General features: G+C 40.1%; 1 protein-coding gene across 1 annotated transcript in view; it reads left to right on the forward strand.

The window, feature by feature from the left end:
* The window catches only part of dnah7 (dynein, axonemal, heavy chain 7), an 86,084-nt gene that overhangs the window by 55,650 nt on the left and 12,853 nt on the right, over positions 1-17,581 (forward strand). The window contains exons 50-59 of the mRNA XM_080901961.1: positions 9,141-9,331; positions 11,013-11,146; positions 11,280-11,615; positions 11,774-11,900; positions 12,197-12,391; positions 15,583-15,675; positions 15,759-15,935; positions 16,148-16,309; positions 16,397-16,597; positions 16,748-16,909. Coding sequence (XP_080758087.1) covers positions 9,141-9,331; positions 11,013-11,146; positions 11,280-11,615; positions 11,774-11,900; positions 12,197-12,391; positions 15,583-15,675; positions 15,759-15,935; positions 16,148-16,309; positions 16,397-16,597; positions 16,748-16,909 — 1,778 coding nt within the window. The remainder of the gene's footprint in view (positions 1-9,140; positions 9,332-11,012; positions 11,147-11,279; positions 11,616-11,773; positions 11,901-12,196; positions 12,392-15,582; positions 15,676-15,758; positions 15,936-16,147; positions 16,310-16,396; positions 16,598-16,747; positions 16,910-17,581) is intronic.

Raw genomic sequence — 17,581 nt, forward strand, 5'->3', positions numbered from 1 at the left:
ACCTCACATGCTCTTTGTGTCACCTCTTCACCTACTGTCTGTGTCTCGTCCTCAAATGCTCCTCAAAATAACCTGCACTTAGACTCTGCTTTCGGTTTCAGTTCTGCAAAAGGCACACTCTGCAAACCTGCAACTTCCTGTCAGCCTGCAACTTAGTCTTTCTGAAAGACACACACTGTTCAACCCCTGAATGCAATATAAACTCCAGATTATATTATTAATGCAATGGTAATAATGACAATTATTTAACAATAGCAGTAAAATAATTTCCCTGCTCCACACTCCCTCTCTCGACCTCTGGAACACCAGAGGTCGCAATACATTGTGTCCTCGCTCAGACCCTCTCTGGTGGTCTCGGACCTCGAGATCTCCAGGATCCTCGTCCCTCCTGTGGTCGCCGAGATCTTCTGCAAAGGAAACAAAACACCTTTTCCTGCACCTCCCTAACCTATCCTATCTGGGACTCTTTAATCAAAAGCCTGATCCTAATTATCTTCTTAACTTATTGACTTATATGTATATATATTCTTCAACGTTACTCATCCCTTTAAACTCTTTAAGCCCTGCTTTCACGTCCGGTTGCTCGCTCTATTTTTCCCTTATCTGATCATCAACATCCCGTGCACAAATTGTCGCTGCTGCAAGTTCCTCTACTCCAAAAGATCCAAAAGAAAACACCCATTCTAATCAATTAAGTTTAAGCATATAAGCAATTACTCCTGTATACATTTCATCATAGCTAAATGCTGCCTTGAAACAATTCCTATGTGTTAACTTCATTTTAACCTCACATTTCCTATGTTATAACCCATTTTGGTATAGCCTTTTTATTTCATTTGCTCCCTTTAATGTAACAATACCTTCTAATTCTAATTTATCAGACTTAACCAAAATATATGCTTTCCTTCCTCTTTGGTCCTTCTTTTAAGTTCAGTTAAAAGCTAAATGAATTTGAGGCCTGTTGCCTGGAATCAATACTGTCATGTGTGTTTCTTAACTCTGTGTCTGTAAGCGTGTGCAATCCTTCATGAACTCATATTATCCTCACAGTAGATTGGCTAATCATAGCGCTAGCCAAAGGCTCGTGACCCTCCAGAGACAAATTTGAGCCACAACTCCTTTAAAAGCACAAAATGCAATATGTATACAAATCATTTCTACGTAGAAGCTCCCCCTTTATCCTAAAAATACCTCCTATGTAATATCTGTATGTGTAAGCCTACATTATAACCACTACTTCTAGAAATCAAAAAGAACTCAAAGCTGTTCTACTCCTTCAACCCTCACTAATTTTCCCTCTAAGAATTATTCACAGCTTTGAAAAACCGGCATTGTATCTTCTAAACAGGATTCAGTTCTGTCATGGTCCTGGGCCATGTTGGCCCAGTATTCTTGGTTCCTTGTATTTTCGCTCCTTATTTAGGCCAGGTTTTCTGAGGTGTCCTGTTGTGGTGTTCCCTAAGTGTTTTTTCCCTTTGTGACTCTTACCCCCTTGTGCCCCTCTGTGTATTTATGAGCTCTCGTCTCTCTTTGTGTTTATTCCATGTTTCCCCCAGCCTGTTATGTCTGTGTTCTCCCCGTGCTTTCTCTCCTCCTGTCTGAACCTCTGTGTACTTCCTGTTTTACTTTGACAGTCTCTCGTCAGTATGCGTAATGTTGTGTTCACTCCTGCCCTGTCTCGTTATGTTTATCAGTATCCCCTGTGTTCCCCACCTGTGTGTAATCTCCCTGTGTTCTCTGGGTGTATTTAAGTTGTGTCTTCTGTTATGGTAGTTGCTGGTTCGTCTGTGTTGTTTCCCCTCGGTCTCCCTGCGTCCCTTGTGTATTTCCCCGGACCTCCCTGCATCCTCGTTTCTGGTTTGTGTTATTAGCTTACCCAGTTTAGGTTTCCGGTTTCTTGTTTTTCCACCAGTGCTGTTTTGTGCCCACCGTTGTAAATAAATATTCACCTGCACCAGAGCTGCCGCCTTTTGGGTCCTTTTCTACAACTCCACACGGCTTGCCTCGCAAACCGTGACAAGTTCACTTTTAATCCTTTAACCTTAACTTAAAAATAACAGTTTCAGTTTTACCATATCCAAATGATCAAAAACCCCAAAAGTCCTAAAATGATCCTAAATTATTAAACAATTAAATTAATAAACCCTAAACCCCCCTTTATCTTGATACATTTCATGTGTCAAGATACTATACAAAACTTAAAATGCTCAGTTTTCCCCACTCATGATCCAATCTATGTCATAAAAATAAACTTAAAACAGAACAGTTATCAGTCATGTGTTTCTTCAATTAATGGTAACTGAGTTTCATCAAAAATATTTCCCCTTTAGCATTTGGCATTCTCCCAACAATATACTATAATCCCATAATCTAACCCCAGTCAACAAAACAAAACAGAAATTTTCTCTGGTAAAGGCAAATTGTTTGTCCACATTTATTCACCCTCACATTCACTCACACATTCACTCCCATGCAGTCACACCATGTATTTGCTGATAGTGGAGCTTCCCGCACGATCAGATACTCCACCCTCAGCAAAATGAGCTCAGTCATTTTTTATTTTCCATAGGAAAATATTTCTTTATGCTTTTGGACTGGATTGACTCGCATAAAATCCTTTTTACAGGGACTTACGACCTTGATCAGTCCCCAGGTAGCTTTCTCCTCAGCCAATTATAATCTGGAAAGCCCACCTTATATTTGCTCTTCCCGATAATTTTCAGCGCTGTTATTCACTGTTGCAGGCCTGCTTAAAACAGAAATGAAAAAATAGAGCTGATTGTTAGCTCATAAAAACAAAACAAAATCACCTGACAGGTTTTCTTAAAGTGCACTGTTACAAAATAATGGGCCCCTCCCAGACATGTCCATGTTTCCTAAAACTCCCTCTATTAAAAACAAAAACACCAATCACATAATTTCACCTCCTCAATACACCGAAAGTCTCATTAAAACCACACAATTTGCAAACAAAAATCACCCCCTTTAACATACTTAAATTCAGCATAAAACCCCCTTGCGACAACGTATAATCACTAAACTATAAACTATTTCCTACCCAAATCTATACTCCTCTTGTCTGCCATGCTTCCTCGTCTGAAAGTCACTTCCTCAGTCACACACACACACACAGGAAGTTCCTTCGTCATATGGCTTCTTATATTCCTCAATTACAAACTCAAATGCATTTTATTAAACATTCACACCATTGTATCATTCATACAAAATAGCAAGCTGTTCTTCATTGCATATGTTTGTGTTCTTAGCCAGGTTTAATCAGTGTCTATGCATTAAACTCCATGAGCTTGTCTTGTCTTTATAAGGTTAATGCATTTTCTGTTTGTGTATGTCAATTTGCATATCTTGCTTTTGCAGTGTGTCAGACTCCTTCATAATTTTGCCTTTAAACAGTCAATTTTCTCCTCCCCAAATTTACTAACCCAAATTCTGATTTCCTACCTTAAATAGCAGCATTCCTTGTCCTCAGCCAGAAGGTAGGGCTCCACTTGCCACTTACCCCCTCTGCCTCAGCCCAGCGGCTTTACCCGTCAGGTCCCGTCTTCTTACTGAAGCCGAGTAATCGTGACTGTGCCTGCCTTAGGTTGTCCCAGGGTTTCGAGGTGGGATCTTACCCGTCATGGGCTATCCAGCCTTCCATACTCGCCTGATACGGGGCCCAAGTGGGCAGGGGAGGGAACACACTGGCTCTGGAAATTAGAGGAGTGTAAGCTGCTTCCTTCATTGCATCTTATATTAAACTATCTCACTTCTGATTCCTTCCTAGAATAATTTCACATATGGCACTTTGTGTATGTGTGTTTTCTATTCATTAATGTAATTGTCAGTTATTTTCTCTCTTCATTTTACCTTCTTTTGTTTGTTTGTGACGTTCTACTTTAGTTCTACTAAACCTTGACGTAAAAACAATACTCCCTTATTTCACGCACACACTCTGCATTTTGCCTACGCACACACTTCTCTCTCAGACTTCCTCTGTTCACACACCACCTTGCACTCACTCTACTATCAATTTTCATAGTGTTATTATTATTTAGTATTTTGTACACCTCACACAGAATCATTCAAATCGAGTACTCACAGCATTCACATCACAACCTTCAACTTTCACTTTCAATCCTGCAAGACGCAGAGATGGACATCTCCTTCACCTAACATAAAACTAAATTACCATATCAACATACAATTACTGAAATTCAAACTCAAATACACCGTCTGTTTTAATAAAGTCAAAGAGTAAACAGGTGTACCAAGTGTATGTACTTATGTGTTTTAAACTGAAAGAAAAAGAAACTCAAACTCTTATAACATCACTCATGCCTCTCTCAAATTAAAAACACTTTCAAACTTTAAAACCTCCTACTTTACATCACCAAAGAAATACCTCTCACACCTTTATTCATCATGTCAAAGCTTTCTCCATTTTGCACAGCCTGCCACATGTTTAACAAAAAAATCGCTGCCCGAGAAGGCTCCCACATATCAAGGTGGTCGTTCTCACAAATTTCCAGCAGACCCTCAAATAAACAAAAACAACGACCCAGGCAGGCTTCCAGTTCAGCCTCCTCAATTTCTATGCACACCGAAAACTCATGGGGAGATTCTTCTGTCTCCCCGTGTCCTACACAATTCACCTCCAAATGATCCCCTACAATTGAAATTTCAGTGTGGAATGACGCAGAGATTAACATTCCCTTATTTATTTACTATATGTAACCTGAATTTTTCTCTCTCTTATCAAATAACAAAGGTTATCTTTAAAATTTGTTATTGAACTACTAATTAAGTTGCTTTTTATGGTATCAATGGTAAACTACCCCTAAAAAGTCCACTTCATTGCGTGTTCATTGAGTTACTTCTATTAAGGCTATTTAACAAGTTCAATTTACACATACTCATTAATCTGTCACGCTTATTAGTGGCTCATGGTTACTTAAAACCTATGTCTGACTTGACCACAGAGTTAGAGCATCATTCAATCCTCTCAGGATGACCACTCCACTTACTCTGCATCCAGTCAGCTCATGAATTAACAACACTTGCAGACTGTAACCCTTTTATTTTTTGTTTATGCCTTCAAATCCACCTTAAATCTTCTTACCTAAACGTTGGTTTTAAACACAGACAATTCTTATATTCTATTTTGAAACGCTGTCACCATTCATATATTTACAATGTTATTATTTACTAAGCCAGCATTCTAATCGCAGACATTTATCCACATTTGCAAACAATAGTTATAGGGCTGAATAATCACACAAAACCGAAAGCATAGTCCTCTCATGCGCTCTGCATCAGCTGCCTCATTTGCATGCACACACACTCTCCATCTAAAAATGGCAGCAGGCAGTCAGTGCATTACTGACTCGACACACAGAGATCTCTCACACCAAATTTTCTTATTCTATATTACAACGACGTCTTATATTTACAACCACTGTCAGATCTGTCAGCTTTAGCGCCTACACAATTTTAGACAAATTTAAAATAACCGCCCAGCGGATAAACTCCCTGAGTTTTTTGCGACCAATTAACCAGTATCAAGACTTTAACTGTTTCTGGCCTCATTTCTAAAATCCCTAACTCAATTTAAAAGCGTCAACCAACCCAAACTTTGAAGTTTTAGGTTAAAGTTACACGCCCGAAGTCCAACTTCTTCTGACCAAAAAAGCGCAGGTACCGTTCCAAACGGTAAGGAGACTCTAACTCCTAGCTTAATTCCAGGATGCCCTGTACCCCACAGTTAAGCCAAACTGAACTAACCCTGTTCGCCGACAGGTCAATGTCGCGCGTCCACGACAAGGAGGGAGCGTAACCTCCGGGCTCTGCGCTTCCTAGAACCCCCACGGTTCCGTTCTAAAATAATTTATAATACTTTGAAACAACAATCAACACCCGAAACAAGTGTATAACTGAGGCAGGTGCAACCTAGTGGTCAATGGAGACTCCAACTCACAAAATGACCGCTCAGGTCCACTCTTATGACCAAATTTGGACTCTAACCAACACAATAACCAATTCCCTACCAAACTACTTGAGACTCGAACTCAATTTCTTTGGGACTTCAACCCAGTATTTAAACTTTTCTTATCAGACTCTTAACTACTTTCATTTCTTCTTAGCAGAACTCTAACTGCATCAACTCATGAAATTTTCATCAAAATCAAAACAGACATCCACCAGTAACTTTAGTGAGTAGACTTAAATTTTATCATGTCCAATTTGGCACACTTTGGAAATAATTCAACAGGTAGTGCCTTACCTTTTGGATAAGCCGGCTTATGCCCACTCACTTCGACCACTGGAATTCATGTCTGCCCGTCAGACCACCTCAGAGACCACCAAATTTCTCCATCTAAACCTCCAATCCTCCCTCCTCAACCACCGGACGAAGCCCCCAAATGTTAAGGTTCAAAGTTGAGGAAGGAGAGTACACACCACCCATGGTCCAGAAGGTCTTTGGTCAAACAATGATTTTAATGAACACACGTGTGGGAAGACACTCTGTACGCAGACAGCCAGTAGTCCTCGACTTAATCAAAGCATGAACAGATATTTTATAGCATCAGGGTTTGTTTACTGACGCCCCTTCATGCGTCACCGGTACATTTTATACATAGATCAGATCAACATCATCATGACTTTTCACCCAGAAAATCATCTTCTATTTTCATGGCTTGGTACTTTCCGTTCTTATCTTAAAATGAATTGTTCCTCTTTCTTGCCGAGACAACAAGGACGGTTCCTCTAAATAAATTTAACTAATGTGTGTGTATGTGTTGACCTCACATGCTCTTTGTGTCACCTCTTCACCTACTGTCTGTGTCTCGTCCTCAAATGCTCCTCAAAATAACCTGCACTTAGACTCTGCTTTCGGTTTCAGTTCTGCAAAAGGCACACTCTGCAAACCTGCAACTTCCTGTCAGCCTGCAACTTAGTCTTTCTGAAAGACACACACTGTTCAACCCCTGAATGCAATATAAACTCCAGATTATATTATTAATGCAATGGTAATAATGACAATTATTTAACAATAGCAGTAAAATAATTTCCCTGCTCCACAAAGCTCAGGAGAAATCAATTATATGTTCTGCATTTATTTTTTTCTCCTGCCCGGTGTTAGGCTCAAGCTGCGATGTGTAGGCAGATGTGACGATGTTTTTGGACCGATTTTATGTGTCCAAGTGTGGTTGAGGCAGCCATGTGTCTGATTTTATTAATCTCTGTAGCCCCGAAGTGGAAAAGCATTCAATCCCCAGTGCTGCTGTGTAGATGTGACCTTTTGGTCCTCAAACTGGTTTCAGAAAAGAGCCCACCATGTCTCATAGAAAAGTATACAACGTTTTTTTAAAAGTTGTGGTATAATATTGTAGATAATTGCTTCTCATATTATTTTGAAGGGGCCACGGGGGGCAACTTCAAGAAGGAATTAAGACTCAGAAACACAGAAAGCTGCACCACCATTACAGATACATCTAAATAATGAGCTGACCCAACCAGCCGCTAGGTCTTTGCTTACTGCAAGGCTAACAGCTCAGAGAGTAACTTGTCCTTTTACGGCGCAAAAGAGTCCCCTAAGGGTACAGTTTCATCCTTCACAGCCTGTTTTCTTATTTCACAGTTTTACAGTTTCTTGCTGTTTGTATTACCACTTATAATCCTGATGATGCACTACTATTCTTTTTTTTAGCACGGTTGGGCTGGTGCTTTCATGGCAAATCTCCTAGGATATGCATGTGTTTATTAAATTTAAAAACATGCTTTTTAATCTGGTAACATATATTAAATATTTATGCCTATAAAGGGTTGACCTGCTTTGGTAACTAACTTGTAAGAGAAAGTTCATCAGCTATCACTCCATCTGAAAACTGAAGAAAAAGTTAGTTACCACCTAAAGGCAAAATGTCAATTATAGATGGGCTGATGTTGGTAACATGAGAAGAGCATTATCATACTTAATGTGAAATCGTATTAATAATGATGTCATGGGAGTAAGGCGATTGCATTTTCATGTGCTTCACTGATTTCTTGATATTACTCATGTATGCAACTGCAGTGGAAGTTCACGGTTGAGTACTAATCACAGAAAGCTGAAAGACAGTTTGAGTTTAACTTTAATTCATCACACAACTTATAAAATATAGTTTATGCGAGCCAGGAATGCATCAGCACAACTATTACAAGTCTCTGTATGGAGTATAAACTTTCGTTGTTGGGAAGGGTCTCCCACTGCTCCTTAATATGATTTTAAAGATTTTTAAATTGAAAGAACATTTTCAAGCAAGATGCAGAGTACTTTCCAGAGGCAGGAACATGGCCACAATGACATGAAGTGAGAGTCCTGCATGAAATAAATGCACCATGAAATAAGTAAAATGACAAGCTGTGACACAATGCAGTACAGCGCATTTAAATCAAAACAACTGAATAAAACTAATATTAGAGAGAGATGTAAAATGAAACATGACAACAGTGAAATGATAATGGTGAAAAAAAGTTGTATTAGATAGTTAAATTGGGTAAAGAATTAAATATCAAAAGGAAAAGACCAGATTAAAGACCATTTGTAGTGTATTTTTAACCAGAAAGTGAAACATTTGGCATGAAGAGTCTCTTTTTCACAGGTAGAGCAGGCGACCGTATGCAGGGTTTGAATGCGCGTTTCTCCCAGTTCTGCCAAAATGGCTAACTGGTGATCTATAAAATACTGGTAAAGGTGTTGTAGGTAAAATGCTTTGTCTTGGCTGAAGAGTTTGGAAATATTTGAAGCTTTGAAGCAGCTCAGCTGTTGAGGCAGTAGTACAACGCATCCACTTAACACACTGTTTGCTGCTACAGCTACACATGTTTCTTTTCCAACTATTTATTTATAAGTGACTTATGTATGTATGTATGTATATATATATGTATATATTGTACTATTCTTAGTTAGCGTATTGTCTGTCTTGTCTTAATGTTGGTTTAAAATGGAGCACTGTAACAAAAAATAATTTCCCCCAGGGATCAATAAAGTATTCTGATTCTGATTCTGATTCTGATTCAACAGTTTGACAGCTTTTTATATTTATAAAGACGTCTCTCTCCTGATTAGAAAAAACATTGATTTGAACATTTTCTGTCAGTGCTGCTGGAGAATGTCGGTGAGGAGCTGGATCCCATACTGGAGCCTCTGCTGCTTCGACAGACCTTTAAACAGGGCGGTGCAATGTGCATCCGTCTGGGAGACTCTACCATTGAATATGTTCCTGACTTTCGCTTCTACATCACTACCAAGCTACGCAACCCTCACTACCTGCCTGAGACTTCTGTCAAGGTACTGTAGGGATACTGCTGTCACCACTGTTCTGTTTTTCTTCTCCCTACTATAGGATAATGTGCAGTAATTATAACTATGAAACCTTTTTTCATGTACTGAAGTCCATTTGGAAGGTGCAGTAGGATGCAGGACTGGTAGTGCAGGTTTGCAGCAGTTTCATTATAATGGCTTGCTGGGAGTTTCACTGGCCAGCTTGTTGGATCAAGTATCTGAGCATCCAGAAAGAACTTGAATGGATAAAATTCCCGGTGATTAGTTTTAATGTTTTAATTCTACGTTGTGGAGACACGCAGAGAAACCTTCTATTCAACATATTCCATCACTGAGACGTAAATCTGATACCACCTTTAGTTAAAGCAGAGGATAGCATTCATAGTCACCACACATAACAGTGCTGTTTACAGCAAGTTTCAGTGTTGCTGTAACGAGCCGTATGCAGTCCTCCATGCATTCTGTACTAACCTCTTCACACAGATGGAGCTACAACCCTTTAATTGTGTCACAGCTAAGGATAGATGTATCTACCACAACAGAGCCAACAAAGAAGGGAATAATAAAACACAAGCACACACATAAACCAACAGAGTCATCTGCAGGCTTCTGCCCTAAAATATCAATAATAATAGTGATAAATAGCATCATTTAGAACTGAGGTTTGATTTTCATTTTGTTTTTTTATTTAAAGTTTTCATTTGATATCAGATGAGATCTACTTTTCTTCTTTGGCTCTTAGTTATTGATACCACCCAAATGACATTTTTACCTCAATAACACAGTGAATCATTGTTCAGTGATATCACCTATATCACCTTCCCAATGGAACACAGCCCCCATCCACTCTGAAAAAAGGATTCCAAGAAAAGGAGCATTAAAGGAAAATTGCATTACTGAGAGGCAAGGGGTTGGAAAGCATTACAGAAGATCACATTTCAAGCATCTATTTGCAGGGGCTCTCCTCTTTATGGGCAGCCATTAGATTGATTCAACTCATTTTTCACAGCTGGCTCAATTCTTCCCTTTTTTTTTCCCCTCATTTTGCTTAAATCTTTTTTTTTTGTCTTCTCTACAGTACACTATGAGTTTCCATTATTCCCATTAAACCCTATTTGAAACGCAATAGCTCCAAATACAAGAGGGTAAGCATCTAGAAAAAAAGCCCTTAGGAGCGCAAGGGACGAGGCGAGGCAAAGAAGGAGGGTGTATGTGTGAAAAGGACAAACTGGAGATTTATACAGGCTCTGAGTCTTTACCACCAGCTGAGTGGGTCTCACGGCATCAATAGAAATGGAATTAAGCCCCGAAGAAGTGCACTCGTTTATTAGGGCAGAGAGTAGATAGCATATATAGGCTTTTAACCTCCGGGTAAGTGCAGCGCAGGATGACTACGCCTGTGGTAAAAGACACTCCTTCAACTCCTGCAACACCTTTCCACAGAAAAGGAGAAAAAAGTAAATGCATCCTACCTGTACTTTGCCAAGGCTGAAGCAGTTACTGGAATTTATTGGGTAGGAGGTTTGGCCAGGAGAACAGCTCTAAAGCCGAGACGATCAACACTTCACTTTAATGGCTGAGAAAAAGGGCGGACACCTTCCTCTGAAACATACACACGTACATCACTTATTCTTCAACAATTATGTCTCCATAGTTGTACGTGAAGTGGATATTCTGTGTGATGTAGGTGACACTGCTAAACTTCATGATCACTCCAGAGGGCATTCAAGACCAGCTACTGGGCATTGTGGTAGCCCGGGAGAGGCCTGACCTGGAAGAAGAGAAACAGGCTCTCATTCTGCAGGGAGCAGAGAACAAAAGGTACAGAGGCATATGTTAGACCAAGGTCAAATCCATTCAACTAATTCAATAAAATCTCTACTTCCCCGAGTGAAAAATACTGTAGACTATTAATTCAGAGTTTCTTCCCTTTTTTTTTTTTTTTTTTTTTCAGACAACTGAAGGAGATCGAGGACAAAATCTTAGAGGTCCTGTCCTCCTCTCAGGGCAACATCCTGGAGGATGAGACTGCCGTCGAGATCCTCTCTGCTTCCAAGGTGCTTGCCAACGAAATCTCAGAGAAGCAGGCCGTGGCCGAGGTGACAGAGAAGAAGATTGATGAGACCCGCATGGGTTACACACCTATTGCCGTGCATTCGGCAATCTTGTTCTTCTCTATTGCTGACCTGGCTAACATTGAACCCATGTACCAATACTCCCTCACCTGGTTTATTAACCTCTTCATCAGCTCCATTGAGAGCTCAGACAAGAGTGATGACTTGGAGCAGAGGTAGGCAGGCCTGACTAATGTACTAGCAAAATACTAGTTCCTGCTGGTCACCAAAACAGTGTTTTAAAGGTCTCTGTTAAAAAATTAAATGCAATGCTGGTGATGGTGCATTAATGTGATTAAAGATTATTAAATGATGGCATGCGTCTCTTTTTCAGACTGCAGATCCTGAGAGACCACTTTACCTATACACTGTATGTGAATGTGTGTCGCTCTCTGTTTGAGAAGGATAAGCTACTTTTTTCCCTCTGCCTCACTGTCAGCCTGCTTATGCATAGCAAGCTGGTAGGAATTTACACACGCACAGACACACATTTGATAATGGAGAACACACACATATTGTTTGGGTTTTGTTTTTTTTAAATAAGTGATTAGATAATCAAACAAGCTCCTTAGTGTCAGTTTTCAGCTCTGGTCTTCTCGAGGATTGTTTTAGATTATCTGTTTCTTCTATTTCCAATTTGCATAAACTACTTATCCAAAGATAATCCCCCAAATTGTCAAGCATTAATCCACTTAATTACAAATTCTGGTCATTCTGCTGCTGTGTTAACAGGACATGTCACTAATTAATGTTTTAGGTGGAAGAGGGGGAGTGGCGCTTCCTTCTAACGGGCGGTGTGGGCCTGGACAACCCCTACTCCAATCCCTGCACCTGGCTGCCTAAAAAGTCTTGGGATGAGATATGCCGCTTGGATGCGATGGAACATTTCAAAGGCCTGCGTCAGGACCTGACAGGCTGCAGAAATGAGTGGAAACAGGTCTATGACAGCCCAGTAAGTCGCCTCTCGCTGGGTTTGTTGAATATAGTAAAAAAGTATGATGACATTTTTCATTTATTTTTCTAGTTTAAACTCAGAAAAATAAACTTTGATGTAGTCTGTATTAAGTCACTTGAAATGAAATATTCAAGTCGGTTTATGTTTTAAATTTGATGATTATGGTTTATAGCATATGAAAATCAGAATTTCAGTGTGCTATTGGTACCATTGCATTGGCAATATTAACAATTATAGGGAAGACTGCTGATTCAAGAAGTAGAATCTGCCTCCATGCACAGGAATGGAGCTACACTGTCTGAGCCAGAGACCACATCAGAATATTTTACCTGGACTTTTGCTCAGTGGTTCAAAGTCTTCTTTTCAGATGAAAGTACATTTTGCTTTTTATTCGGAAATCAAAGCATCCTACCGTCTGGAGGAAGAGTGGAGAGAATCAAAAGGTGTTTCAAATCCAGTGAAGTTGGCCAGTGTTGGGTGCTATGTTATCTGCTTATGTTGGTGGTGGTTGGCCCACTGTGTTTTATCGAGTCAGCCATCTACCAGAGCACTTCATGTTTCCATCTACAGAACGCTTTATGTGGATGCCGATTTTCTTTTCTCCACCAGAAGTTTGCTTCTGCCCACAATCCCAAAACTGCTACCAAATGGTGTTTTGACCATGTTGTTAGTGTCCTTTATTGGCCAGCTAGCTGAAAGAGACTATATGGGGTATTGTCAAGAGGAAGATGAGAAAGATCCAACCCAAAAATACAGATCAGCTGCTATCATAGGGGCAGTAAATCATCCTAAAATGTAAAGTTAATCAATATTAAACATTAATTTAGCTTCTGTGACTTGTGTCATATTTTAGGAAGTGTGTTAACTTCTAGGTGGAAGTGAGTTTGGTTACAGTTTACATCAAACTGGTCCTCTTTTGGTGTCAACAGAGTATTGAAATTAAAACATCTGTCTGCAGTCTGTTGGTTTGATAGATCAGAGTGGATCCACTGACCCAAAGTTTACTTTGGAAAATTAATATGTACATCAAAAGATTTAACAATTATTATTTTTTGTTTGTTTCTATGTTTTTCATCTCGCCCTCTTACCCAAACCTTATAGATTAATTACTTGACGTACAGCGGACAAAATATTATAATTATTTTTCGGTGTGGGTGTTATCTGTGTCCTGCGGGTGGCATGGTGGTGGTTTCCTGGTTTAAACGACCACCAGCTGTTTGAGGCCTTTCTGTGTGGAGGTTGCATGTTCTCAGCGGGGTCTCTATGAGTATTCTGGCTTCCTCCCACAGTCCAAAGACATGCATGTTAACCGGTGATTCTAAATTGTCTGTAGGTATGAATGGTTGTGTCTCTGTGTCACCTTGTTACAAGCTTGTGAGCCTGTCCAGTGTGCACCCTGACTCTTTCCCTGTGGCAGCTGGGATAGACTCCAGCCCCAGAATTGGATGTGTAAGTGGAAGAAGATTGATGGATGCAATGAGTGTTTTGGAAGTGCTTGTCTTGTAGACACAGACTAGAGTAAAAGTTGCTGCTTTGCTGGTGAAAGCACAACAAGAAACAGAGTCTTAATTTCTTCTTAATATGAGTAAAAGTGTTTGATTGGCTGTGCAGATGCAAAACAATCAAACCTTGGGAAAACAGTGAATGAGATAAAATAGCAGCATTAAACACAAGGCCAGCTTCGCCCAACTTTAAGCTTAGCAGGGTGGCTCTGTGGAATCTCACAACTGGGGTGCAGCGGCGCTCCCCCCTTCCCTGCCTGGGAACAATGTGGATGCAGAGTACTTCAGTTTATATATTCAGTGTAGCATGTATGCTTTGACTATTTTACCACCTTTTGTCTCGGCTAGATTTCTTTATTAATCATAACATGTGTTCTCACTTTGATTCCACACACATGCCATAATTTGATTCGTTACATTGTTATCTTTTTTCTTTTTAGTTTTGTCAATACAACATCACTTCAAATATTGTATTTTTTTAAATTAATGATAGATATGCCAAACAAATCATAGGATTAGTTGTTTTCTCATACTGTACCCTCCTATAGTACAAGAAAATGTCTGATTCAAAAATATTGGCCCTGTTCAAATTAGCTTTTTTATTAATTTTTAAAGCCACTGGTTGATCTGATTTATCTGACACATTGAAGCTTTAACTTTGTACTTTGTTTTAAGAGTCTTTTTTTCAGTTATTATACATGTAGTGAATATAAAGGGCATACAGAACAAAGGAGGTTGAAGAGGGAAACATTTTCCTGTCAGATTATGATGCACACAGAGACACTGTCCATCTTTGAAACACAGAGAATCACAAACTGAGGTTTCATCTAATCTAATCAAATCTATTCAGCTCCTGTTGTGCTCCTCATATCTATGCAATCTAAATGCAAGAACAGCTGCTTAATCAATGTGTGGCGCATTCAAACATGCGTGCGGCGTACAGGCTTGTGTCTTTGCCGTCGCACATACGTACACACAAACCATCTTTGATTTATAATCAACAAAATCAGCCACAACACTTCTGTCTAATTAAATCGAGTTTGTTCCAGTTGTAGAATTCACATTTATTCAATTTTGATGTAAGAACAGCTGTTCAATCAAGCACACGGGCACTCACACACGCTAACACGCCCTGTTCACACAGTGAATCCCCAGGAGATCCTAAATAGGTGTATCCATCTCAAAGCACCTGCCAACACACATAGCCAGAAGTCTCTCGACAAACAGCCTAGGGGAAATAATTCCAAAAGTTTCCTCTACCATTGCTCACTTCCTCCGGTGCACTTGTTCCACTAATTAATCAAACATATTGCTGTGACCTAAAACCCATTTCCCATTTTTTTTTCTTCTCTTCCCCATTTCTGTCTGCTTCCATTTGTTGCCTTTCTTCATGCTTTTCATTTGCATGTCTAGTTATGTACAATATTTCTCTATTTTTTTGCACGATTGCACTGATTAACCTTGCCTGTCACCGAAAACTTGACATAATTATTCCTCAGCTGGTATTTGATTAGGATCATTTTGATCAACAGATTTAAAATATCTAGTGCTTTTCTACAGCTTAAAATATATATTTATGACATATGACAGGATTAATATTTGGAAAGTTATGCAGTGTGAAACTAAAAGTACTTCCCATGCATACTTAGTCTGAATCAAAACTGACTCTGCTTTGTCTATTTGCAGGAGCCCCATCAGACTCAGTTTCCTAATGAGTGGCAGGAGAAGCTGAGCCAGTTTCAGAAGATGCTGGTGATTCGCTGTCTCAGGCCAGACAAAGTCAGTCCACATGGGGAATGATCTCTTTTTATAACCTTTTTTTCACATAAAACCTCTAAAACATTCCTTTAACTTGTCCTCAGATTGTTCCCGTGGTTCAGGAGTTTGTTTCAGACAAGTTGGGCCATCACTTCATTGAAGCACCACCCTTTAACTTAAGTAACACCTTTACAGATAGCCACTGTTGTGCCCCCCTTATCTTCATCCTTTCCCCTGGCTCCGACCCCATGGCGGCTTTGCTCAAGTTTGGAGATGAAAAGGTACAGAGACATTACAACTATAGCTGTCATCCTGCTGTGTGCATCAAACTGTAAATGAAATCAAAATTGCCTCTAACAATGAAAGAAATTCAATCTCAATATTTACTGGGTCTAAAAAAAAAAAGAGAGAGAGAGAGAGAGAGAGAGAGAGAGAGAGACCTCAGTCAAAAAGCAGCTAAAAAATGAAGTGCACCACTCTTCTTATCTCTCAGGGCTTTACTGGTAACAAGCTGACGTCCCTCTCTTTGGGCCAAGGCCAAGGTCCTATTGCTATGCGCATGATTCAGACAGGCATTAACGAAGGCACCTGGGTGGTTCTGCAAAACTGCCACTTGGCCACTTCATGGATGTCAACACTGGAGAGAGTTTGTGAGGTGAGGACATGCGTTTTTTCAGTACACAGCAAGTTATATTGTTCCAATATATGCATGTATTTACTTGCTTTTTGCCTCTGTGAGCAGGGGCTGAACCCAGATACCACCCACCCAGACTTCAGGCTGTGGCTTACTAGCTACCCATCTCCCACATTCCCTGTGGCGGTGCTCCAGAATGGTGTTAAGATGACCAACGAGGCTCCAAAAGGTCTCCGCTCCAACATTGCACGTTCCTTCTTAATGGATCCCATCTCTGACCCAGAGTTTTTTGGCAGCTGCAGCAAGCCGGTCAGTATGCAAACATGTCTTGGTGGCTTGCTGTGCATGTCTACCATGGCTCCATCAGCGGGTGGATTTCAGGGTGTGTGTGTTTTAGCAGTGGGATACGAGCACCACTATTTATCTTAGATCACATCTTTCATCTGTTCCACCTCCCAGGCTGTGTTCAAGAAGCTATTGTATGGCTTGTGTTTCTTCCACGCCCTGACCCAAGAGAGGAGAAAGTTTGGACCTTTAGGCTGGAACATTCCATACGAGTTCAATGAGACTGACCTCCGGATCTCTGTACAGCAACTACACATGTTCCTGGAACAGTACCAGGTAGATGTTCTTGAATTGTTTCCATTCACGGGCAATTTTTTTGCTTACTGTGTTTTTCTCTCCAAAAAACATTGTATTTCATCGAGTGAACGCAAGCGTTTAACCAGTTACAAATTCCATGCGGTCTGGGATGTAGTGCTTTCATATAAACTTTACATAGAGCTGTATGAAGTGAGTTTATCTCACATGCAGACCCACATCCACGATGTACTCCTATATAGCTGTCAGCATCTAAGCTCATATTAAAAATTCTGGCTTTTACAACTACCGTCTGCTTTGCTCAAGTATTCCTTTTCATAAGCCATATTCAAAACCCCTCTTGACATTTTTCCACATACAGATAGCACTCCAATCCTCCACCATCCCCTCTTCCTGTGGAAAAAGCAGTAGGCATAAACTACTGAGGATCTTTTTGGAACGCAGTGACATTTTCAGCTTGTGGCTGAGTGTTGCTCAGTGCATTTTTAAGTGAAGTCCTCCTCAAGAAAATGCCAAACTGGCCACAACTTCACCCTTCTGCATCCTCACACGCTTTTTTGTGTGCGAATGCTGATTCTAAAGTGACAGGTGTGTCAGGTCACAGCATTATAACCCCCTGACAAATACTGTGTATGTCCCCTCAGTGCTTCGAAATACTTCTAACCTGTTGTGGTTTTGAATGGGATAGTTTGG

Source organism: Rhamphochromis sp. 'chilingali', assembly GCF_963969265.1.
Source record: "Rhamphochromis sp. 'chilingali' genome assembly, chromosome: 14".
Classification (NCBI taxonomy): Eukaryota; Metazoa; Chordata; class Actinopteri; order Cichliformes; family Cichlidae; genus Rhamphochromis; species Rhamphochromis sp. 'chilingali'.